A 27898-nucleotide genomic window follows, 5' to 3' on the forward strand; every position below is an offset into this window, starting at 1 on the left:
GAGAATCCCAACCTGGGCCAGGTTTTAGAAACACTGAGCCTGAGCCCCTCAGACTTCCCCAGGCCACTCCAGACCCAACAGCAGCAGTTAAAGCCATGACTAACTCAACTTTAACAGATCTCCATTCTTCATAGCTCTCACACCTTTGGTAATTCTCTGGGGTTGGGCTATATCTCCCACTGATTACCTACAGAACCCCCAAATTCAATATACCTATTACCAAAGAATGACAGATCAGTCAATTAATTCATTTCTTATTTATGACTTGATACAAAGCTCAGAAAGGAATGAAAAGATTCATTAAGATGCAGATTCTGCTGCCAAGCAGTTTACTATATGATGGTTTATAGAAGCACAATGTTAAAGATGACAAGTGTCATAAATTCCAGATAGAACTACTGCCATCTCAGATCAAATGAGAGTGAAAGTACTGCCAACCACAGGACTCATGGAAAATGTCTTGGAAGAAGTGGATCTTAAGTTGGCTGAGATCTGAAATACACATCGTACATGGATATAAAGACAATGGTGACACCAGGCAAAGAAGGAGGGACAGTGGTCAACTGGATAGTATTAGAACATCTGAAGAAAAAGAAAGAGCATGACTAATCCAGAATACCAAGAGAAGTTTGTGTTTCGTTAAAAGCTTAAAAAAAAAGAATACAAAAACTAATAACGGGGTAGGAGACATTTTGAAGTGAAAATAATACAGTCCACATGAATAGAATTCTGAACTACTGGAGTATACACAAACTAACTAGCAAACATTACCCCCCAAATGAAGTGATATTAGATAATCTGTTCAGCCTTTTTGTCACCTGCAACAAATTAGGCTTTCAATATGCAAAACATCTTCCTTCCAGAAAAACAAATGATCTTGATTCCATTTAATTGTAATTTAATGAGGCATAATTTATTTTTTAAAGTGATATACACCAGGTGTGTACTGAGGAAACTGGCCCAGCCAAACCCTAGTGCTTTTCTTTGGAAAAAAAAAGCCCCTCAAACTAGCCAGAGACTGTTTTCATTTTTGTAAACTACATTTCTGTTTGTGACAGTGAAGTTGGAGGTATAAAGGGTAACTTGTGATGTTCACATATTTATTATAACATATACCTTTAAAGTAACTTAACCCCCCAAAATACTCATTTATCATATAAAGAACTAATTTGAAAGTGTTGTGTTCCAATCTAAACAAAGAGAGATGTTAGAATGTCATAAAAATCCCAAAGATAGCTTATGTGTTTGCTATGCTAAAAGTAAAGCCATATGCTTGACATTTCTTTAGAAACATTTAGACTGGGTATTTTAGAGAAAATAAGCCCTATTTCCTCATAATATATTGTAATTATTAATTGTTGTGTGTATGAACAAAGTCTATAAGCTATTTAATGATGGTCCTCTTCAGAAATCAAGTTGCGTCTCTTTAAGGATATATGAGTTAAAATATTTACTATCTAGTGACAAGTCTGAAAATATACTCTTTTAGTTTTTTATATATTGCTTTTAACAAATGATGTCATGACCAATCAGCAAGGTAAAAAGGCACAGAGATGCCCAATTCACAGGTTAAAATTACAAAGGGTCAAAGGTGGCAGGGGCCTTGGCACTCACATGGGCCAACACTGTATCCTGCCTCTAAGCATGACCGATCACACGCTGCCCTAAAATTAAAAAAAAAAAAAAAAAAGGTCTCTCCAAAGGCACTCCTCATGTTTCACCATCTCTTTTGCATGCATACTTATCAGTTAGCCTTAATTTTTACACAATTCTGAAATTTCTGGTCCCAGCTGATATGAAAGCCAAAAACCAGCATCCTCCTAAGAAGACCAGGTAACACCAAATTCCTGGCCTTAATCCCACAACGTGAACTCTATAGAAATTTCAGTTGTTAACTCACAGTTCACGGAAGCTGAGAAGTCAGCTGCACAGCTGTAGAAAGTATGGACATCCTACATTCCGCGAGCTGACCTAATGGCATCAGTTCTCTCCTAACCTCCAATCTCATTTCCTTCTAGATGTTCCTAAGGGGCATTTTCACCTCGGTTACTGAATATAAACAGGTTTCCCTGGGCCTCATATTCATAATCTACAGCCTCACTACAAACCTGACTGCTGAAATTCATTTCTGTAATGCTAAAAATACTCCCCCTTTCCCCCCCACCCCCCAGAGCACCGCTTAGCCATGAAGCCAGAGTATTTAGTTTGATTTGAATAAAAGGTATACAGGGCACAACAATGACAATTTGATTTTTATTATTAAAAATGATGTCTTAAATCCTCAAAGAAAATGTTGTTATTGCATTAGTTTAATAAAACCTCTCTTTTATTATAATATTTCTTTATTAGGAAAGACAGCCTATGCATATAGCATTTTTGTAAGATGGGGGTGGACAGAATTGAACATCTAAAGGGAATTAACGTACTCTGCAAATATATATGCATACACAAGAATAACATTCTGCAGATACATGTTGTTGCTGCAGAGATGTAGACTGTAATGCACTAAAAGACTATGTCTTGTGTGTACATGTATATATACTGCAGTTTGTAGTACTCCCTCCGTCCTTTGAACAGAAGTGGCACTAATTCTATCTTGCATTTATGACACTTTCACCTTAAATCGTCGTTGGCAGCTGTCCGTCTCGAGAGACGATGGTGTAGCTTCTTAAGTGTCTATCTGCACCGCCGAGAATGGTTGTGCAGTCCGACTCGGGAGTGACACGGTATCTGTCTCCTCCCGTGTTGAATCGACATCTTGCGATGACGCTGGAGTGTCCTCTCCAGTGAAGCTGAAGCTACAGAGCCTGGGCAGGGTGATATGGAGGGTCTGCTGTTGCCCATGCAGCAGACCCCCCCTCTCTTCGCAGCTGAAGGGTCCAAGGGAAAGACGGAGTCAATACAGCTTGGCTTCAGGTGCGCCGCAGGAGTTGCCGGTGTTGACTACAACGTCAAACCGCCTTAGGGACTCCGGCTCCGGATTTTCTGTCGGGGTTTACTCCCTTAGCCTTTCCCCTGAAGAGGTATGCCGCAAGGCAGCGGAGGTTTTTTGGAGTCAGAGTTTTCCTTCTCTGATGTGCCCTGACTGGAAGATCGAACCAGCGACACTTAGCTCACAGGCCGACGCTCAATCCACTGAGCCAAACCAGCCAGGGCACTGTGCTACTATTAAACCTCTTCTTCCCATCAAACAGTAAACTCCTTGGAAGCAGAATCTATACATTTTGTGTTTAGTGGTTAGTTGGGGGATATACAGGAATACTGGGCACTGAGAAGACACGACTTTTTTGAGAATTGGGAGTCCTATCTTTGCTGACCAGTCAGCGGCAGGCCCTGATAGACCATGTGTTAAAAGCCCAACTCCCATTTGACTCAAGATACTTTCATTCAACCTATTGAAAACAATAAGATAACGGAAACCAAAATTTTGGGTGATGCAAACTCTCCTTTGGAAGAAATATTTCATGTACCCCAAATCTGCAATTTCTTAAATGAAACGTTTTCCTCACAGACAGCTATCTTTCTAGTGTATATAATAAAACTTCGCTTGTGCCATGTGACACATCAGAATACGGGGAGCAGGCAACACAAAGCAAGTGGGTACAACCAAAACAGTTCACACTTTTTAAATTTCAAACCCCTACACAAGCCACACTTGAACATGTACAATGGAGGCCTAGGACAGATTCTTGGCAATTTTACTAATTTTTACCTACCTAATCTACACAATAACAGATGCAATTAGATGAGCAGCTTCATCTCCTTTTCCACCTTATTCCTCCTTTCCTTGTCTTGAAAGTCTTAGATACTTAGGGGCGACGCGCAACCCAAGTCAAAATTTTCTAAACACATTAGCACCAAAAAGCAAAATAGAGAACTGAACAGGTTCCCCTTGGAAACATTTTACCAGGGGGTTCTCGGCTGTAGGCACGTCCGTGGTTTCTAGAAACAGCTCGAGTTCCTGGTAGCATATCTATTGCATTCACAAAGTTCTGGACTCTTGGTCATCCCATGAGTGATCTCTGAAACAACTGTTAGCAAACTACCCCCCAATTTACTAGTTTTGACTTCTTTGTCAAATCATTGGCAAAAATAGTACTTTTCAAAAACAAAAGCAAACCAAAAACATATATTTATTGAATATTTATATCTCAAATGTATCAAAATGCATTCAGACCTAAGAATTAAAGCAGGCTATTAACATACAAGTTGACTCTGTTTTGAAACAGTTATAAAATATTGGTTTTTCCAAATGAAATATTTCTGCATTAACTTCAATCACCTCCAGGGTCAAAAGCATCTGTTCTCACCAGCTCGTGTGACACATTACAGTACTTATTATACCACAACAAGATTACTGCTTCAAAAGTCTTGTTTACTCCTTCTCTTTAACTCCTTGAAGGAGGGATTGTGTGTTTCATCTTCTGCTCTGTGACAGCAAAATGATTGAGAATAAAGCAGGTACGAGTCTGAGTGCTGAAGTCTGAATTGCTGGGTTCAAAACTGGGCTCCAATTAGAAAAGGACTAAGTAATCTTTCTATGGCACAGCTTCCTCACATGTAAAATTAAGATAATAACGTACTTCCCTCATAGGGTTCTCTAAAGAGTTTATAACTGTACGTAATATATGTTAAGTGTACAATAAATCTTAGCTATCATTATAATGCCTAGCACAGTGTCTGAATGCTTAATACATATTTGTTAAACAAATGGATAAACACAGAACTAACATCTAAGTACAGTTCTTATATTCAAGGCCCTCCACTTATATTTTGCGAAGTGTCTTCCCGAGTACAGAAGAAAATATAAAGAATACATTTTAGGAAGCAGAATAATTAAAATTATTTGGGATAAAGAAGAATGTAAAGGAAAATTTAATAAATTATATAAAGTGAAATGAACGTAAGAATATTCAGGATAGTACTAAGGTATTCATTTTATCCTTCAGAAAAGTAAAAGAACTTTTCCTCCCTCAGTAACTTTATACCATTTAAAATAAGCCTTAATCTGCATCATTGTTTAAATATGGATCATAATTATTAGTGGATGATAAATTTAGCACATAATAACTTTTTGTAATGAAATGCAATCAGATAGATTAGAAATTACCAAAGTGCTCCATACATGGAAAAAATATTTCATAACCTTTCTTTTCCTCCATGAAGGCTTTGCTTTAGGAATATGCAAATAAAGATACAAGTAAAAATGAGATAGAGTTCAAGACATACAATACACATGTATGTGCACATGAATGAGTGTGTGTACCACTCTACGGGATAAAAAGTATTTCTTACAAAGTGTTGCAGTCAGAAAAGTTTGGAATTAAATGCTATAGTCTACAGTGATAAATTTAGGCACAAAACTTGTAGCTAAAATTTAAACTACCATGTAATTTCCAATTGACTTCAAATTGATTCAGTTATATTTTTCTCACAGCATTTCTGACCTTTAAATTTAATTCACTTCATTTGAGCAAACATGCACTTAACTCCAGGCCAAATGGTCACCATTTCAATCGATGGCCATGAAAAGAACACTCGTGTATTTTTTTTATTACTTTAAATAAGCAATGGTGAAAAGTATATAAATAGTGGGATCTAAAGCTAGTGCTTCCTGGTATTTAGTCTATAAAAATTCTACTTTAATTATAAACATCACCCTGAATTTGGGGAGACTAGTTACACAATAAAACAGTAGGCCTTCACACTGAAAGTGTCTCTACTGAGACACACTCACTAGAGGTGAAAGGAAGTCCTTACTGAGTACAAAGATGTCCTATCTGTATGAAATGAGTCGAGTGCTCCTAGTTAGAGAACAGTGACAAAAGTTTATAAAACCATCACCAAAAGGCAGCCTTCTTTTTTTTTTTTTTTTTAGTTAAAATGGTGAAACCTGAATTTTTTATAACTAAGTTCGTAACTTTAAGACCTTCGCACACTAGTCAGGGATGAAAGGAGTAGATAGAACAGTGTGTTGTCACGTTCGTGTCTTCTGATTCCTTGGGACAAATTTTGTGAAGAATGAGGGGAAAAGTCTTCAAATTTTCTGTTATATAAATGTTTCTATTTCAAGTGGTTGAGGACTGAGGAGAGAGTCGCATATGTTTGACAGCTATGACTCAACCTTCTCTTTACCTGGAGTGCAGACACAGCCAGCATCTCCTCCAAGCTTTTTGGCTGAAATTGCCTAAAAAGTGCTAATTAATGATAGTCTTCATATTTACAGGAGGAACTAAAGTGAGACAGCTATCTAGAGGGCCATCCTTAAGCCATCTAATAACTTCAAGACACTGCTATTCTAGAAGATATTAATATTATTATAATCTTTAAATCTATGAAGTCAAGCCAGTGATTCTGAAATGAAAGATTGCCTATTTTATGAAGCAAGCAGGACCATCTTTTCCTACTTTATTAATTTAATGTTGGAAGCAAAAGAGGGTATATTATTTGCTTCCAAAGCCAATAACACGTTCATGCCTGATCTGCAGCATTTCCTATTTACAGTCCATCTTTCAGAGGCTGGACTTCCTTTTTCTTACAGGTTTTCTTGTCATTCTATAACCAGCTCACTGGACCATGGAGTCAAGACCCCTGCATGTACATTGTGTTTTATTCCTGTATGGCTTGCTGAGGGCCATATCTCCACTGGATACTGAGAAATAATGGTGACTGAGACCGGAGGTCAACTAAGAAAGAATTGCAAACATCTTTGGAGGTCAAATTTTCTACAAATATGAATTGTAATGTAATTAAATCATGCCTATCTTTGACTAATAATCTGTATAAATTCTGTATAAATCAAACATGAGAGAGAGAGAGAGAGAGAGAGAGAGAGAGAGAGAGTGAGTTTCTCCCCTACAAAAGTCACTGGTAATTCACTGAAGCCCGGACTTCCAAATATTTGGTTGCTACAATTTTCATTTTGTTGCTACACATCTTTTCCTAACTGTGCCACTTCAAATTATGTTTAGCAAGTTCTCAGACGTTTTTAATCTTAATAATATGAGTATGCATATACTCTAAACATGGTGCCAATAAAGCATAAGAGCAAAATACAAGTCATTTCGCACAAAGACATTTATATTTCTAGCCATTGACCTTAATGCCAGCTTTCCTGATACATCATTCAATCTAATTTTCCAATCTGTTGAAACATTCTCCAGTTGCTTGGTGACTTCATAAATTGTATTTATAACCCTGGCCTTAATTTTTTTTTAAATGATGTGGCCTTGATGAGTAAACAGCAGATTTTTGGCAAAGTCTCATAAAAAATAAAAAGTAGTCAAATAAGGACGAGGCAACCAAATGAGTTCCCAAAGGATTTTTTAAACCCTCTTCTCTGTCAGATAAAATCAAGATAAACAGCTTTCTCAAGCCAGGCCTTTGACAAAAGGTTGAGAACTGAGTAACTCTGTGACCTTTTCATGGACCCGAAGAAGGAGCAAGATATCAAATCAGAGACCTACTGTTACGGAAGAATAGCACATTCTGCAAAACTATCCATGCTATGGAAAACATGTTTCTAAGAACTGGCTCAAGAGCCCTACCTGAGACACAAAATGAGCCTGAACTTTCTGAGATATGGCAAAAGTCTTGTTTTCAAATGATACAAACTTCTCATTGCTGATTCTTTAAGGAAGGATGTGTCCTGAACCCCACTGTCAAGGTAAGGAGACTGTGGTGCAGAAAGATATGAGAGTCACAGCTAATTGCCCTTTCCAGGCATTCTAATGCTCCCATTCACATGTGGCAGGACATCCATTCCAATGGATTTAGCCTAGTTTGGATCAAAGCTTCCTCTACTTCATTTAACAGATTTGCTCAGATAGAAGGTCTCAGGAGAAACAATGTTAGTAAATGGGGGGGGGGGTTTTTCTAAACATATGAATATGTAGGTCATTGAATTTTAAAATAGAGAACAGTTTATCTATTAAGGAAGATTCACTATACATATTTTATGAAACCATGCTTATCACAGGTCAGTGGACATCCCATGACCATTCCTTAGAAATACTAAGTTTTTATAAATATTATCATAAGCCTCTGGTTAATGTTTTAAATCCATAAAGTTAACGAGGGGCAAAAGAACATGTAAGGTTGGGATTCATAATCAAACTTCAAAATATAAAGATGCAAACACAGTAAATAGCTAAGCAACTTATTTCATGTCCATAGGTCCAGTAAGTGAAAGTAAGCCAACACTAAAATAAATTCAGGATATAAGCAAGGGAAAATAAATACGCAAAAATAAAACCTGACAGCACCGGTCCCATTACTTCTCAAAATTACTACTCCTACAAATACCATTTGCATCACTGACAGAACACAGGAAATGGGGCAAGGCCAAGGAACAAAGCTAGACTTTCAGACTCAATAGGTATGGTTTTCATTTCCATAAAGTTGGGAAGATCTCCTAAGAACTCAAAACTAATGCCTGTTTCTCTCTCCTCTCTCCCTCTCTCTCTGTGTCTTTCTCTCTCTCTGTCTCTGTCTCTCTCCCTCTCTCTCTCTCCCCTTCTCCAACTCCAACATTTAATACATAAGTAAATCTGATCAATATCAGCCTGCTAAATTCAGGGGACTCAATTAAAAAATATTTTTCAAAAGAAAGTGATACAGTAGAAGCTTCTATACTATTTCTATAATAACATCTAGCTTCAGATTTCTGAAGGTACTAAGCACAAAATTGAAGGTAGGTTCATAATCAAGATGTCAACTAGGTTAGCAATGACACTGATCCACAACCTGGGATAAAAAGCACATCCAGAGATAAAGATTCTTATGCAGGTGATTATTAAGGAAGTGCTTCTGGGGGGAACTGGTGAGGGACAAGGAGAAGGAAAAAAATCCATGAAAGGTGTCAGCCTTAGCCTGATCCTGCAGAGAGGTCTGGAGTGGAAGTCACACTTCAGAGCTGTCCCTGCTACACGAGGCAAGGGAGCTGGGCTTTTGTGCTCACTCACCTATGAAACATTGGTTTAGCATTTCCAGCTCTTTGCCAATGTGAGCAAAGCAAAATCCAGTAGCCTGAGGAGAATCCTTTGAATAAAGAGCCAACTAGCTGACATCAGGTTTTAGAGGTAAAAGAAAGAGGGGAGGGGGTTTGGTGGCAGGAGCAGTAGAACTTCAAACCCAGAGCAGGCATGCTATCTGTCTCAGCCTCCTCTGGTGCACTGACCATTCCCCATCACAGGTACCAGAAATGTTTAGACATGTACCATAAGATTGCCTGAATATTAGTGACCAGGTCAGAAAGCATCTTATCACTTCTCCTTTACCATCTTCATTGGTTCTCATTTGTCATAGAAATCTTCAGAGACATGAAAAGCAGGGCTAACCTTTTTTTTCAAAGGACTGTAAAGAAGAAGGTGATTATATTTTTAGACATAAGAATATATTTTAGATCTGGCTGGCATGGCTCAGTGGATTGAGTGCCAGCCTGCAAACCGAAAGGTCTCTGGTTCATTTCCAGGTCAGGGCACATGCCTGGGTTTCGGGCCAGGTCCCCAGGTGGGGACGTACAAGAGGCAACCGATTATTTCTCTCGTACATCAATGTTTCTCTCCCTCTTTCTCTCTCCCTTCCCCTCTTTCTAAAAAATAAATAAATAAAATCTTTTTAAAAAAGAATGTATTTTATACATAAGGTCATAATGACAAAAATGGGCTCTACCCTCTTGATGGCACAGACAGATTTGACCCTCTGCTACACCCTGCATCTAGGACACAGTCTCATGCCTACGCTGAAGATTCACTATCCTGGCATTGCATGGTCTCACATGTGCTGCCTCCCTTGCCCAGCACATATGACTTAATTTTATGGTCTTAGTTTAGACAGTATATGTTTGTATGAACAAACCAGTAGAGAAACATAAAAAATAATAAATAATAAAATAAGATTGGTAAAGGGTTGTCTGCCTCGACCCCAGCAGCAGCCATGACCTTGTCATGAGGTGTGCATAGGGCATCATTTTATCAAACAAATGTATATAACAGTTTCGAAAGACATATTGATTAATATAAAATGTATCAAAAGCAACCTCTCAGAAACATAGCTTTATTCCTTAATTATATTATCTTATATCACCAAATAACATACTTAGAGTGGCAATGAAGCAGATATACTAAGTAATTAATAGCTTCTCTCTGGAGAACTGGTGTTTTTAAATGCTGTTTGTCATGAATGTGAGTTTTTCATCTAGGAGTCTTAAACATGAAAAACTATATTGATATGCTTTTGTAGTTTTTTTCCCCCCCACAAATCTAGCATCACTTATGAATGCTATGCATGTAATTTTGTTCTAAGCACAAACACACAAACTGCCAGATTTGTTCTTTGTTAAGAATGAATCCAGGAACATAAACCGTAGAATGAACAATTGCTTTTCATTGAATTTGATAGTAAATGAATAACAGACATCATGAACTACTTTTAGGAAATATTCAGTAGCCTGAGGAGATGCTACATATCAGTAAAGAAACTGAGTACAAGACTGATATTGGCCTTAGGTGTCCATCTAAAATAATGGTTCTGATTCTGCTTGCTTTGAGAGAAAAAATGTTAGATTCTCTTCTGTCCAAAGAGTAACAATTCATTTATGTTATTATCTATAAAAGTTCATTTTTATTTACTTATTATAGCTGGTAAATTATTATATCACCCATACATGTCTGATTCCAGTCAAAAAAAGCCTAACATTTGGAAAAGCCATGGTTGGTTTCATAGGGCACAGTACACCGTATTTTCCACTTAACAATGCTTCTGGGGAAACGCAGCTGTCCACCCTTGCTGTTAGTGGCTACAGTACATACAGCGAAAACAATCTGCCTGCTGACCTCCAGCTTAAGTTCAAACTATGTCATTCTGTCAATACCATCTACCTTGATTAGGTTGGGCTTTATACACAACAGGTTATGATCCCAGAGGGATGAAAAGCTTTCCCAAATTAAAAGCAGAATTTTAAAAGGAAACACTCATACATTCCTATGCAGTTTCCACTTGATATCCTCAAGGCTGGTCCATGAACTGCAGCTCATGTTGATTGAAAGTGAATGTTCCGTTCTGGGTGTAGCCATCTTACAAATTTAATGGCAGGAGGAAAAAAAATCAAATGTGTTCCATGCTTCAATTAGACCTTTTATAACTTGGCACTTGAAAGATGGCAATGCCAAAGAAAAATCATTAATCCATAAAAACAGACAAAAAGGAATGTGCAGGAGAAGACAGAGCTTCAGAGTCTAGGGCCTTGGCAGAGCATTCCCTCACACCAGCATGGTCTCTCTTTTGTCTAGGCTTACTGTGAGTCTTCTCTTATGCTTCATGCTATTTGGACAAAATGTATACTCTATTTGGTTTTAGTCCAAAGTAGTGCAACCATGCTTTCAACTTTATACTTGGCCAAAGGAGCTGCATGTAGAACCAGGCAATAAAATGTTAGCTAGTCATGAAATGCCTATTCACACACGTGAATGATAAATGAAAGAACACACACACACACAGAACTGCAAATACAGACTACAAGATGCATCCTTCCACTTTGTATTTTGTTACAGTATGCAACAAACTTGATCAAAAGGACCAGAGTTTTTCATAACCTCACTCCATATAACTATGGACACCCAAATGCTCCCTGAGTACTGAGTCACAAGAGAGAGGTGATGGAGTGATGTCTGGAACTGTGTAGACCTCTGTGAACCTCCGAACTCATTTCCAAATGATGTAAACAGACTCTGTCAATAATAGAATGTATAAATTTGCTAAGAACCAGGGGAGCAAGAAATTTCACCTCTCTGGGTCTCCTGCCATACCTAATCTGTCAGCACCAAACCTCAAACAATCCTACTACTGCTCCCACTTCTGTAGTTCCAGCCCTGCTGAAGTCGGTTACCAAACCACAGTGGTTGGTTCTATCACACGTGCATGCTTTTTAGCTTCAGCTGAGACCCCAAACCACCTCACAATCCCTTCTATCTCAAACTGGCTCCTATCCCAATCAAACTATCAACCCATTTCTGGCCTCCCTTTCTACACCAAATTCGGGACACAGTAATTTGCCCCTGCTTCTGTATCCTCAACAGTTAATCATTCCTTAACTCCTGAATTCTGGATCCTGCCTTCACTATGCTAATGTAATTACACTTTAAAGTTTTCAACGATCTCTACCAACCAATCACCAAATTTCATGTCATGGATCAAGCTTCTCCCTCCCATACTTCTTAGGTTTCCACACATGAACAAGCTTCCTGGAAACCGTACTCATGTCTTCTATCTCACTACCATGTCCCCATTCTTCCATCTTCACCTAACCCCATCTCTCCTGGCACTTCTTCGGTCTCTTCCCAGTGGGAGTAGTGGTGATGGTTTCTTCCCCTCATTTCCCTGAGTCTTTAAATCCCAGGCACTGTAAGTAAATTTCAAATCTTCTTCCCTACCCCTGACCACTCTTCTGAGTACCAAAATCCTATTTTCAATGACTGCTACACATTTTCACTTTAAGAAATATGCCTGCACCTCAAAGTCAAAATAGCCCAATCCAAAATAATCACCTTAACTTTACCCCAACCATCTCTATTAATATCCTCCTTGATTCTCTACTAATTAAAGCTTTATTCTCAATCACCAGGTTCACTTTGGCTTTATGTTTAGTCCTCCTTTCTTCACCTATTCAAGTGGTTGCACTTTCTGTCAACTTTACTTCCACAATGCTTCCTGACTCTACTCCATTGATGTAAGCCTCATTCAAAACTTCTACTCATTTCAGCTGAACACTTTTGGTAGCCTTGTAAATGATAGTCCTACCCTCTTGCTATCATGATGGGAAAAGAAATCTCCCTAAAATCCAGTTCTGGTTATTAGACCATAGCATATTCCTGCATTAGATCTTCGATGGTTTCCAGTGCCTATTAAAGTTCAAAGTTCTTAGCATGGCCCAAAGACCTTTTCTGATCTGTTCCCTCCAGATCAAAGTTTTATTATCTAGCTTTGCTCTCAACTACCAACTATTCCCATGTTTTTGACTCAACACTTTTCTCATGAATTCCCTTAGCTTAAAATATCCTACGTTCTACATCCTTTGCCTGTTAAATTTTATTTATCCTTCAAGGTCTAACTCCCCAGCAAGTTAACACTCAAGTCAGTTGTTTACATATGTGCTGGCCCACAATCTTTTTTATTTTTGCACTTCCACAGAGCTTAGATTCCTGCCTTGCATTTAGTAGATGGTTCACCTTAAACCCACTGTCCTCTTAAAGACTTACCATATTCCTTACCCCCAGCTCCTCAGGGATACCCACTTCACCCATTGCTTACATTCTCTTATACTAATCACCGTACTTCACATTTTACTTGAGTTATTTGGGTTTATTTCTTGTTTCACTACAAGGTCCTTAGCTCCTTGAGATTAGCACTTTTAGTTTTTTGTTACTTAGATAAGGGCTAGATGAGTGGCTCTCAAAATATGGCCTCCAGACCAGTAGCATCAGTATCACCTGGGACCTTATTAGGAATTCAAATTTCTGGGTCCCACCCCCAGACTTATTGAATCAGAAAATAGGATGAGACCCAGCAATGTGTTTTAACAGCCTTCTAGGTGATGTGGATGTGCGTTTAAGCCTAAGAACCACTGATGGAAAAGAATCTCTTACTTAAAAGTGTTCCTTCAATAAAATAAGACGTATGTAAATAAGCTGTTTATCTTTCTATCATTTAATATTATACTGGCATATAATTCCCCTAAAACATTAAAAATATGAATAAATTATTCATTACCACTTCATTACTATCTTAAACCTGACTTGTATATTTTAAGGGTTTATAAATTATAGAAATTATAACATATAATGAATGATACTCTTCATAAAGTTCAAAAACAAAGTAATAATTGATTGGGCATACACCAATAGTTTTAAAACTACCATTTAAAAAACATGGTAATGATTACCACAAAATTCAAGATCAGGGTTATATCTGAGGAAAAAGCAGGTGACAAGATGAGGGAGGAGAGGAGCACATAGACCCAAGACATTGGTAACATTTTGGGTACTGAGTTGGTGAGTTCGGACATGTTCATTATGTTGCTGAAATTGATTAATTAGTTATAGCTAAGTATGACTCAATGGCAATAGTAATTCATAAACTAAGCATTATTAACTAATCTAATTCTATGTGCTCTAAGATCTGTAAAAAAAAATTTTAAGAGATAAAGACAAAACTGTGTCACAATTCCATTCCTAACATTATTCTTTTTTTGTTTTATTTTTATTGTTTATACTGTGACAGTGTTCCTGCTTTTTCTCCCTTTCCCCACCTCCACTCAGCCCCACCCTGTCCCCACCTCAAGCCCATATTTACACAATGGAATATTATGCAGCAGCAAAAAGAAGAAACTTTTGCATTTTGAAACAGCAGGGATGAACCTAGTACTATTCTTAACCACCAGTTAATGTTCATATTCAATGCTAATTGTACCTGTGTGCGGTTGAATGCCACTCTTGCAAAGACAGCTTGGGACACACTGGCCCTCTTCAGCTCATCTCTGACTTGCTGGTAGATATCTGGAGAGACTTCCACGGAAGAGTTTGTTGGCTCTGGCTTAACTGCTCTGGGAATGGGTGGATGGTTCAGGAACTGCTGGTTGATGGCTTGAGGATGCTGGTGAGCCAGGAGCCGGCTAACAGCAATCTGTTGGTTTATCAGATGGGCCATGGCTATTTGTTGCCTGACAAGCTGTGGACTAAGCTGGGGAGAAAGAAGACCAGGGCTCATGATGGGTTGTAATGCGGGCACTTGGTTTCGGATTGGTGTACTGTGGTGAATTTGGCTATGAGGAGACTGTTCGTTGGTTTTCCCCAAGGATGCCAGCTGATTCATATTTGGTAAATGCATTGGACGCTGGCCCAGAACACAATAGTCTGAAAGGTTTTCTCGTTCCACTCTTTCCACTGTTAAGAGATAAAAATGATAATTACCATTATTTTCATTGGTATAATTTAGTGTTAATATATTTACTACTGTTTCATTGCATTTTTGGCAAATTAATGGCATAGACATTTTTAATACAAAACTGGAAGCCCCAAAATAAAAGTAAGTTATCCTTTCCTGCAAAATGTTAGAATAATAGATCTTTTATAGGTGATATGGAAGTAATAATATTTGTCACTTTAATTTTCTTACATTCTTAGAAGTAGGCATTTTAGTGAATAGCCAAGACAGAAACCACTAACCATAATAAATTCTAAATCCTTCCATATTTCTAAGATCTATCATCTCCTCCTGTTATAAAAACCCCAGCTGTTTTCATCTCCTATAGTTTGTGATTAACGGTAAAGTTTGTGGTCATGAGAGAATGATAAGGACAACATCTCCTGCCAAATTAACTACAACCTCTTAATGGAATTCCACGTAACCACTATTATACAACTATAGAAACAGTCATAGACAATGATAACACATAGTATTATCTTTTTATCTACTCACTTGCTATCTTTGTTATAGGAACATTTCTTCAATAAATTAATATTTTAATGAGTATAATATACAATATGATAAGAAAGCTCACAAAATTAATACCATCACCTTGACTTGCCACTAAATAAGATGCTTCCCCTCTCCAGATTATCTCCTTTTTACATTCTATTGTACTTTAGTAAAAATTTAGGGAATAACTTTGAAAGGCAGAAGAAAATGACAGTATTATATATGTTCAAACATGAGGCAGATTTTTTTCTTCTTCCAAGGATATTACTCAACCATCAGTGAGTCACCTCTTAGTCAAATACTCATCTAAATCTCCTTATTACTTTGTTATGTAAAACAAAGGTTTGTTTGGAGAAAATACATTAGGCTAAAAAACCCTCCATAATTACTAGCTTTGAATGCTTATAGATGTAAGATACAAAATCTGATTTTTAAACAAAAATTCCAAACAGATTCAATAATTATTTCTTACAATTGCAAATGTTGGATATGACTGTGCAAAAGCCTATTAAGATAACTTTAAAGAGCACTCCTTGGGGTGGTTAGGTGCTGGAGAAAGTATTCACCCATAGGAAAATTGTTTTGAATATATCACTATTTTGTACCATCATTATGGTGCCTGTAGTTTGGCATACGGTCTACTGTGACAGAACCATATTTGAATCACAAAAGGACTGAGTCTCAAAAAGATTTAGGCAGAAGTGATGTTTGCTAGAAAACTAGGTGAGATCACTCAAAACAGTGATGATTTTTGTCTTTGGCTGAAAAAACTAGTGACAGATCACATGTGAAGAATTTGAATAGTTAATTAATGAGCTGGAAGGGTAGGGAAAAGCAGTATTTCTAAACTAATATTTTATGTAATCTGTGATTTTAAAATACATATGAGGAAGTAAATGAATACATAAAAGTGTAAGTAGACATTTGATCATTTTATCTACATGTTTAAGTTTTTATATATTCAAAAGTCTCACTCTGAAAATAAACATGTATATCCTGGGTTCACATTACATTCAGACATATACAGTATTTTTTTTTCTGCTTTAAAAGTAACTGAATGGTTACCTAACTTTCCTATGAACCCCCAATAAGTCAAAAGTTTACATCAAACTTCTTTAAGTGTTCAATTTTTAACTTAATCCTTTCAATGTAATTCATTTAGTTTGTATTCACTTTTCCTTCATGAAGTTCAAGGTGAACAAATTATATTAATCTTATCCTCTAAAGGCAAACATTTTTTAGTCATTAATTAAACTTTAAGGTATACAATCTTAAAATCAAACCAAGCAAATAGTTAAGAGTCTTCAATAAGGCAAGCTAACACGATTTTCATACAACAAAAATTACAATTATCATTTCCTTATTGAGAAAAGAAGTAGAGACCATAGACTGCTTCTAGAGTAAAGTCATACTTTATAGGTAGAAATATTTGGCCCTGGGTAGACATTTTATTTCCTTTTATTTGTTTATTTGCTTTTTAATTCAGCCAAAATAAAGACAAATTCAAATATTAAATTATGTTTTCAGGTATTTAAGCAAAAGTTTTATCCATTTCTTTCTCTACTTAAAAAACATTGACCCATTCTCTCATAGCATGCATTCTTTGACCAAAATGAATTTTCCAAAATTTCAGCATTTTCTTTTTCAATGATTTAATTACATTTGAGTAAGTTACTTTTTTGAGATATACCCAAATCACATCATCAATAAAAAACCACTCCACACACAGATCTCGTCATAATCATGCATGCAATTAAGCAAAAATATCAGAGTTCCATGCAACCTATATGAATTGGTGTAGTAAGAATCAGAATAATATCAATTCATATTCACTTAAGATTATATTGTACATAATAGTTCTCCCTTTTCTTATGAGTTCCTAGATTTTTCTAAGTTCATATAGTTAAGGACAGTGACCATAGAAGTACCCTTAGAAATATGTGGTAACACCATAAAGTACTAACTACTTAGTTAACCATAATAAAGAAATTGCAAATGCAAATGCCTACACACTCAGGGAGAGAACAGCCAAAGAAGTCAGCCACAGGGGTACTGAGAAGAGCAAGCAAAAGCCTGCTCAGCCCAAAGGGAGCATCCCCTCACTTGGCATCAGCCAGTTTTTGTCTTCCTCGTATTGTCATTTTTTCAGATTTTTTTAAGGAAAATTTAAAAAATTAATTTTCCTTAAAAAAATACAATCTGGATTTTTACATGATAGCTACTAATTTTTAAGTGTTGGTAACTAATTCCATTTTCAAAATGCAATAAAAGCCAATCAAAACATTTCTGAAAACCAGATGCTGCCCATGGACAGCCAGTCTTAATTTTTTGCCTACTAAGACTAAAGACATCCCCTTTGTTGTTAAAGAAAAAAAATATATTCAGCAACACTTGTCTAAGATGGTAAGGCAGACCTTATACCAGGACCACTGCGACACAGAGATGGGTCACTCCAATAGGATTGTAGAGTGTGGAGAGAGTTTGGGTCCAACTCCAAATACAGCATGGAAAAGAGGAATGTACAGCCAAAGTGCAGTGGATGGAAAATTAGTTAAGAGGAAATATCAGAAGTAAGGAGGATTCTGGCTAAACCAACCTAACAGGATTCTTTGCTGAAGACAGGTCAGAGTAAATCAGACATCACCTGGGGGAGAGTGGAGGATGCAATATGGAGGGTGATCAGATATCAAGGTTATAGGGGGTTCTGGTTCAACTGCCTTGGCAGGGTTCTTGCTGAAACTGGAATTTACGAGGAAGTGTACAGATGGGCCTAGGAGAAGGTTCAGGAGCCTATCAAAAGTTTGGTCGAGCAAAGAATCTTTGTCAATGTTTTTCAGTCCCTGACAGCTCTACCAATAAAAGCCAAGTTCTTTACTCATAAGAATGAAGAGGGAAAAGAATCATCATCCCAACATGACAAGTGTCTAAAAATCAAATGCTCATCCACAGGCTGCATTTCCACGGACCCAAGGCAATGCACGATTGCAGTAACGGTCTGCACATATTTTGCCAAATTTAAAGAAGTTTTCCATTTTTTTTCTGTTCCAACTCTTACAGAAATAATATCAGAATAACAGTTAGCCAGTTAAGTCTCAGCAGGTGCAATACAAATGCTTAAAAAAAGTCAAGGATTGAGTGTCGGCCTGCGAGCCAAGTGTTGCTGTTTTGATTCCCAGTCAGGGGCACATAACTAGGTTGCATGTCAGGTCCCCAGTTGGGGGCGCGAGTGAGAGGCAACTAAACTGTGATGTTTCTCACCCTCTCTCTCTCCTTTCCCCTCTCTCTAAAAATAATGAAATAAATAAAAAGAAACAAATAAATTATTTAAAAAAAACTTATTAAAAAAATCAGAAGAACATCACAAACTGAATCTGGGTATTCATTATTTCTATTTCTTTTTCTTCCCTCCCTCCCTCCCTCTATCCTCCCTCCCCTCTCTTTCTCCCTTTTTCTTTTAAAATTATTTGGAAGTAAACACAAGGAATGAAACGTAGACCTAACAGAAGTGCCTGATTTTGTGTTTTGCCTTTTTCACTTTGATAGAAAATATCGTGTTAAGCCTGTGTTCTACTAAATCAAGACTGAAGACAACACCTTGGCTGTGAAGGACCATCTTAGCTCTGCAATATTCAGCCATGGATCAGAAATCTTGAAAAGAATGTGAAGAATAAAAGGCAATGCTGCCTTTGATGCTGAAACCAACGTTCACATTCACAACAGAAAATATTCTCCATGAAGCCAAAATGCTTTCTAACTAGACATTAGAAACATAACTGCTTCTAGAACTTTATGTCAGAGGTGCAACTGATTCACTGTGAATTTGATTCTACTGTTGTTGAAGTCCTGAGGGTGATCTGTGGAGTGGAAAGTGCCTGGGAAGGAATGCTGTCCCAGCTCCAAGCGCAAGTCCCCAGACACGAACTATTGAAACAAGTGGGGCCAACATACTTCCGGTAGCTGAGAGGCTTTCTGTAGCTATTCTCACCTTTGCGTACACAATACAGATCTGGAATCTGCTCAGGTTTCGGAGAAACTCAAGTTCCAGGAGGATCTTACTGATTCGTTTGAGCTTTCTGGGACTCAGTGAAAACAGCAGGGAATGAGAAACCAGTATCTAACCACCCTCCGAGCTTCTGGGATTCCATTTAACTCCAAGGTAGGAGAGGTTTTTATAGCCCTATATTAGAATTCCACGGCCTTTCCAACTTCACAGTTGATGTTCCAACAAAAAGCACCCCTTGGCCATTAGCTATTTAATGCCCATGATTGCTGGCTATGGCAGGTTGTTCACACCCCAGAAGGTTTCACTCCTCCCAAGAGATTTATCTGCATTACAATGAGAAGATATTTGGTTCAAAAATCTCATTTTATTTCAAACAATTTTACAGTACATCCAGAAAGCCAAGTACTTATTCTAATTATTGCAAATCCCCAATACATATATTTTAGGTGGTTGCAAGAACATTTTCAATACTATATATATATATACACACACAAATCTTCTCTTATGTTCCTACTGATACTTTTTTTGGTAACTTTTTAAATTGAAATTTTGGGTAAATAGCTTTTCATCTGTTGGGAAAGATGTACGATATAAAGATTATAAGCAGAGACTCCTAAACCAAACTGCTGGGATTTAAATCTCAGTTCCACCACTTAGTAGATGTGTAACCTTGGGCAGCTTGCTTAACTTCCCTGTGCCTAGTTCCCTCATATATTTATTGTGAGTTAACAACTGTGCCTACTATCAAGGATTATAGTGTGGATTAAATGAATTAATATTTGGTGATACTGTACTTAGAACAATATCTGGCACTAGGCAATCTTTACCATTACTATTATATTCATCTTGTGTGTGTATGTTTGTGTGTAGGTAGAAATGAATGAATATAAGTTGTACATTTCAGGTTTCTGCTGTTTCAGAGATTCTCAAAATATTGTCCTTTAACCATTAATATCCATGTCACCCAGAAAAATGTTAGAAATATAAATTCATGGGCCCCAGATCAGAATCTCTCTGAGTTCTTATGTGTGCTAAGATTCCAACAATTCTTTTGTACCCTAAAGTTTGGGAATCAATATATTACCTTTGCTTTTACTTATTGTCTTTTAAGATTATGCCAGATGCTTATTATTATCTCAAAACTGTAAGAGTAAAATTTAGATTATCAGTATCTATGTGAAAGATCTTTGTTAAAGTGCTATCATAAATTATCTGTATAATTATTATTAACAAATAAGGTTTCTCATTTCAAAATTTCCTAATTAGGATCTTCTGGCCAATGGCTGCTATTTCTTAAAGGTCATCTAAAGAATTGCAATTTTTTCTTTTGTTTGAAGTAACTGTGCCATGTTTCATCATATCAAGCTTAAAAACAAATCCGTACAGTTTTAAAGAATTCATTATCAGTATAGAATCGCATGCTTCTTGGTACATGCTGGAATATGTTGCTTTTCCATTTCTCCATGTGAGGCTTAAAAGTTTATATTCTGACCTATGAATTAGGAGGCAGGAGAATATATGGAAAAGAAATGACATAATCTCACAACTCTCGAAATTCTATTTACAGGAATGCTATACAAATAACAGCTTTAAATTTCAAAAATTACTATGAATAAAAATGGGGAAATGTTCAAAAAATAAAATATTCTTTAAATGTATAGGCATACATCATTTTATTGCACTTCACAGATACTGCATTTTTTACAAATTAAAGGTCTGTGGCAAACCTTGTGACAAGCAAGTCTATCAGTGCCATTTTTCCAGCAGCTCACTTCATATCACATTTTGGTCATTCTCATAATATTTCAAGCTTTTTCATTATTATATTTTCCTTCTTATATCCTTTTTTCATCATTGAATTCTATTTTCATTATCATATTATTATACTGATCTGTGATCAGTCAGTAGCCATCAACATTAAGGTAAGACCCTCCACCAGCAAAAAGATCATGACTTGCTGAAGGCTCAGGTGATGGTTAGCTATTTTTAGCAACAAAGTTATTTTTTAAAGATACATACATTATTTTTTGAGACATAATGCTATTGTACACTTAATAAACTACAGTATAGTGTAAACATAACTTCTATATGCATTGAATAACCAAAAAATTCAGGTGACTTGCTTGTGATATTCATTTTATTGCAGTGGTCTGGAACCAAACCTACAGTATCTCTGAGGTACACCTATATACACGTTACATTTACATCAACCAAATGAAGAAAGAAAAGTTTCCTACAGTATTTTTAAAAAGCAAATGCTTAATGGTTTATTTTTATTTTCAACAGAATAGGAAGGCATCAAAATGTCCTAACTTAAAAAAAAAATTTTTTCTCTTCTGTTTAGTGCTTCTTTCAGATGTCATTCATATTATGTCTGTAAAGATGTTGTGTAAATACAGTAAAATTTCAATATTCGAAATACAATCCCCAAAGCATATGGCTGAGGATTTATGAGCAGCAAAAGGAGAAGCATCTGATTGGCACAGATGCCTGCCAATCAGAGCTAGGTGGCATAGGATAGGCGGAAAGAAGAGCACACTGGGATTTTTAAGGCCTGAGTTGTAACTAGCTGGGTGATTTTGGGATTACCTGTAAAATGAGGAGAATTACCTGTAAACTGGTTTTAAATCAAATTTCCAGGTTACTTACCTAATAGCATCTTAAAGTGTATTGCTGCTAGGATTTTCAAAACAATTCTCTTTCTCAGAATAATTGCTTCTGCCTTTTGACTCTGACTAGAAGTAAAGACTCTCCTAAGACATCTCTCTTAATGAAACTGCACACAGCAACAAAAACGTTAGTATTTATATAGCGGTAACAGTGGTAGTTGGAGTATTGATCTTGCAAGTTTATCATCTATCAATACTGTATAAAAGACTGATAATTCTTCCAGAACTATGAACCTAATGTTTCAACACAAACCTTAACACAGTTGATTTGTGAAATAATCCTGGGAGTTTGTCCATGATTATAACGAGTGAAAAGTAGTGAACTGGGTAAAAGGTTTTGAACTGAGAAATTTCTAGAATTTATGGTCTATGAATTTTTCCTTAAATCATTGAGATGCTTATGCAAACACAAAAAGATTAGTATGAATGAATGCTATAAAATGCTAGTGTATCCCCGAAATATCTCCTAAAACCCTGGATGGCAGAACATAAGCCAAATTTTTAAAAAAGGATGGTAAATTTCTCTGCAACTCTCTTGGCCTCAGAAAGTACTCTGCAACTGATTTTACAAAGATAAGACATAGGCTTGCCTTTGGTACTCTTGGTAGAAACATTGCCAATGAAATTGATAATTTCAAATGGGTACCCAAACCTTTGAGCATAGAGAAAAGATAATGAACACATCGTTGCCTTGGATTTCCAAACCATCATCCCAAATTCCCTATTCCCCCACCCAAAACCTTGGTGTCCAATTTTAAACACAGTGATCATGTCTAATACCAGTTAAGTCAGATAACTTGTTCCAAGTCAAATAGCTATCCAAATGTAGATAAATATTTAGGAATATTCAAAAGGATTAGGGCTGACTCTAGTCTCATAAGCATAATAAGCAAACCATATGGCCAGTGAAGACTACTTTCTTTTTATTCTTTTCTCTGCATAACTCTTAAGTTCTTAGGGCCTAAATGTTTCACAAATACTTTTTAATGGGTTTCCTTTAGAGAAAAATGTTTTTATTATGAGTGTTGGAATTTTCACCTCATGCTAATACACCTCTTTTAAAACATGTTGGCATTGCAGGCAACATCAGGCCCTATCACACATAGAGTAGCTGCAGCACTGAGCTAAATCCTTTACATATTGTCAATTAATTCTCACAACAATTTTATGACATAGATATTATAATGCCCTCTCTAGTGAAGAAGTTCAAAAAAAGTAATGCCACAAACATATTAAAGGAAAAATCAGAAATCAAACCTACGTCTTCAGGACCTTAAAGCTTTGGCATGTGATTGTTAATTTTAGGGTTTCAGTCAGGACTAATCAACTTTACTACAGATAAATCCTGCTTTCTATTTCTATATGTGCTCACACATGCATGTAGCATGTACATGCACAGGTGGCATGATGTATGGATGAGTTATCTGAATGGTGAGGGCCCAGCTTCATGCCTCCACTAACATCCTGTAAACCTTCCTGAGGTGACAGACTAAAAAAGCTGTTCAGTTCTATAAGTGATGAAATCACTGATTCCTAAAAAATTGAATTAGCTAATCAATAAAATAAGATCATTCACATTTGTTTATTGTTTTACTTTATATGATAAATATTTATTAACCAACTATTATGTGCTAGGAATGATGTCAGCCCCTAGAGATACAGTACTAAATAATATTAGCTTTAAAAATAAAATCTCTAGCCCTGGCTGGTGTTGCTCAGTGGATTGAGTGCCAACCTGTGAACCAAAGGATCACTGGTTCAATTTCCTGTCAGGGCACATGCCTGGGTTGCAGGTCCAGTCCCTGGATGGGAGCATGCAAGAGGCAACCAATTGATGTTTCTCTCCCTCTTTTTCTCCCTCCCTTATCCTCTCTCTAAAAACAAATGAATAAAATATTTTTTTTTAAAAACTACCTACAGATTTGAGACAATTTAACTGTTTGGTATACATAGATATAACATCTGCCTATGATTTAAAATGCTTTCCTATTGGATAATGAAACATACTTTTTTTTCATTCCTAATCTTGTCATTTATTATCAACCCATACCAGTCAGCTAATACAAATTCACCTTCATTATATGTCTTTTCAGGAATTTCCTTTTCTTTTCTTTTTCTTGTGGTCCAAAAAGCTTTACCCCAAAATGAGTGTCATCAACATGGATTCCCACTTGACAGATGAATGACATGAATCATACAACAAAGAACTTTTGCAAGCATTCTTTATAAACTCTGTAAATATGAAGTGCTTCTTTGAACCAGGTAACCAACAAGAAATAAAATGGGTATTCAACTCACGTAACATGGTAATAACCTGAGAATCTTTAGCAATCACAATAAATTCACATATGATTGAACTACATGAAATTGGTGATACGCAACAGTTTTGACCTACAAAAAAGGTAATTCCATATGGATCTACCTGATACTTATGTTGACTCTTCTCTCTGAACTGCACTGCACATTAATGCTAAACAACCCTACTATTCACCCGAAGTCTTTCACAGAGCTAAATTCTTTTAAAAATGTAAATATCATACTAATTTCCCTGAAAACCCAGAATAGCATCCCACCTGCCAATATTGAATATGTCCAATCACAAAAAATACTACTGATATACTCTCTCCTATTCAATAAGTAGGCACAGTCAATTAGTTATATAAAAACCACTTTCTGTTAATACAGAGACGGACATGATTTTAAGAGCTAAAGCTAATATCTCATATATAACAGATATAAATACCACACCACTGGGGGGAAATAAAGCTATTACCAGAAGAGTTCACTAAATATAATTAAAGAAAATATTAGGCATCTGAAAGGGCTGAAGGGCAAAAGAAAAAGAAAAAGAGCTAAGTCTTTTAGGACTACAAAACCTAAAGATTTTTTCCTCTAAATTTGTTAAAGAGAATCTGTCTCTGGATTGAGAATTTGCTTGCAAAGTCTCTGCCTCAAGCAAGATATTCAGAGCCAACTTGTTAACTCCTAATAAAACAAGGTTTGGAAAGAAAATGCTTCCAGCCCTATAAGTGAAAAGTACCAGCCAGCATTGTGATAATGCTGTATGACTAGTCTTAGGTGTATTTTCCCCTTATTATCAACTTCCTTTTTCCATCATATTAAGATCCACAAAAACATACATGTCCACCGTAAAGAAACTTGAATCTGGACACCTCTGTTTTTTGGCAATAAAAGCTCATAGGACCCCATTATGTTCCATGGAAAAAATGAGCATTATCCACCTTTATCGGTACTGCATCAGAACATTATTGACCCTTTTGGTTTCAAACAATGCTTTATCATAGTTTGAATAATACCTGATCGTTTCAAGTATTCCCACAACTTTCTGTATGGGTAAAAGCTACTTATATCTAATAATATCTTTATTTTTATTAATTATTTTAATCTGAAGCTCTCATTTCTGAGGTAAACTCACGCATGACAGAAAAGAACACTTGAGAAACTTAGCATTATTGTTCTGGACATTCTCACTTTGACATTTATCACTATGTGTGTATTAATTCTTTAGGTTAACCTATTGAAAAAAAACTAATTAAGGAAAAAATCAACCCACGATTCATTCATTTTTCTGAGATTTCATAGAACTTAAATGTCTTAGGCCATTTTTTAAGGAAAATACTCAATAAACTAGCTGGAAAAACCTCAAAGGGATATTTTTCTTAAGCTACATAAATGGTCCCTATTTTTTACTCAGTAAAGGTGTTACTGTCTCTTTCAATGGAATTGACTAACTATTGCTAAATCTTTAGCTCACTAATTAGCAGAAAAAAGAGAATGATTCTAAACAATTACTAATCTGCTAAGGACATTTGTAAAATAATTTAAATAACCAAGTATTTTCTTTTTTCTCTCAGTTGAGAAATCAGATAGTAAATAAGATTAGTCACAATATAATATGTGTGAAAATAAAACTGTTTGAAGTGCATATATGTTTAAATAAGTTCATCTATATAATTTAATTCTATTAATATGCACTAAGTACCTACAATGTTCAAAGTTCTATACTCACAGTGCTCTAAGGAAATCAAACAATGAATGAGACACCAGATGTTTCTTCAAGGAACTTTTAGTCTATTAGGGGGTTACTCAAGAATCAAAGCTACTATGGAACATGGAACTAAGAAAGGTGACAGCTTGAAAGGCCCAGTGTTAGAACTCATAGCCTGACTCATATTCCAGATGATTCAGGTCCATTCCCTTGGTAGGTCAGGACTCTAATTTCAGATAACCTCAAATGCTTGCAAAGGTTAAATTGAAGGCCTATCATCAGTCAGGGAAACAGCTAGTTAAATTGTTAACCACAGGCAACTGTCCTGTTAGTCCTAGTCTTACATTGCACTTGTACTTTAGAGCTTCGAGCACCTTGCAAATTTAAGTGCTTTTCAGCTTTAAACTTTGTAAATTGTCTGAAGAAAAACAAATAACAATTTTTACTTAATTGATCAAGAAACAAAGAGAATTCTTCTATCTTAACCAACTGGTTCCCCCCAAATGAGAGGGCATCGCTACAATCATGCCAGATTTTAAATAAGCTAGACATTTCCTGGTCTACATGCATAAACTCTCATTTCACAACTCTGTAGATTCTTCATCAGTCACCACCGGATCTATCTTTATTTTGAGTTTTTAATCTTGCTTCTGGGCAGGACAAATGGAAATCTGAAACTATGAGAAATCCAAAGCACACTGTAAGTAAATGCTAAGAATTAAAGAGGCTTGTCCCCGTACAAGGCCTTAACTATGTCACGCCAGTTCAAGTCCCTACTTCTCTCTCATTGTTTCCCAAACATCGTTGATACACACCTGTCTCAGGTGTTCTCCTCTACCAAAGCCCAACCCAGTCATTCTCTCCCTCACCGCTAGATAGTCACATCACCTACAACCCTCACTATATGGCACAAGCTACCTTTTTCTTTACCACTCAGTCCATCTTCAAAATCTGTGTCCTTATCCAATTCCTCTCCTCCAGGTTCTTTTTCTTCCAAAGGCAAAGTGCCATCTGTGCCTTAGATCCCATCCCCTCCTGGTTTATGAACTCTAGCTAAACATCCCTCTTCATCTTCAGAGCCATTGGCTCCCACTGGCTCCATCCTCCCTCTCCTGAGTATGGGGTACAAAGGGGGAGGGGGAGAGTATACATTCTACTTAACCCTAGTGCTGCAGCTCGCTGCTTTATAGCATCTTCTGAGCCAGTATCTGCCATCCTCATTTCCTTGCCTCCTTCCCTTCCTGGATGCATATGTTCCCTTTGTTCTCACACTACAGGCAAATAGCTTCCTTCAAGTCATATGGTCTCCTTTTTGCCAAAGCTAAGAGCTCCCAATTACTTCTTCTCTTCTTCTCTTCCTGGACCCTTAATAACATTTCTCCACTGCTAACTCATCTTCTCTTGGCTTCCATGAAACCTTCCTTCCTTCCTAATCACGTCTTCTTAAACCATGGTCCTTTTCCTTTCAAAGCTTCCAATCCCCTCCTGGTCTCACCCTCTCCTTTCAGAATGCTCTTTAGGTATCATTTTAAATAACACACCCAAAAAATTGGCTCCAAAATCTATTCTCTAGTCCCATCTTTTGGTCATCTGGCTCCACGTTTTGAACAGTACAGTGGATATTTCTACCTAGTTCACCAACTCTCACTGAAGTTATCAGTAACTTCCTCTAAATATATGTTGTTCTATTTCTGTCAAAAATATCAAAAGTCACTTAAGCTCAAAATGCTTGGATTCTACTCT

General features: G+C 36.6%; 1 protein-coding gene across 1 annotated transcript in view; it reads right to left on the minus strand.

Annotated features, from left to right (window-relative positions):
- SATB2 (SATB homeobox 2) overlaps nt 1–27898 on the minus strand; it is a 176676-nt gene that overhangs the window by 58441 nt on the left and 90337 nt on the right. The window contains exon 6 of the mRNA XM_090268339.1: nt 14467–14939. Coding sequence (XP_090124465.1) covers nt 14467–14939 — 473 coding nt within the window. The remainder of the gene's footprint in view (nt 1–14466; nt 14940–27898) is intronic.

The sequence above is a fragment of the Furipterus horrens genome, unplaced genomic scaffold (genome assembly GCF_987537825.1).
Source record: "Furipterus horrens unplaced genomic scaffold, mFurHor1.1.pri manual_scaffold_1, whole genome shotgun sequence".
Classification (NCBI taxonomy): domain Eukaryota; kingdom Metazoa; phylum Chordata; class Mammalia; order Chiroptera; family Furipteridae; genus Furipterus; species Furipterus horrens.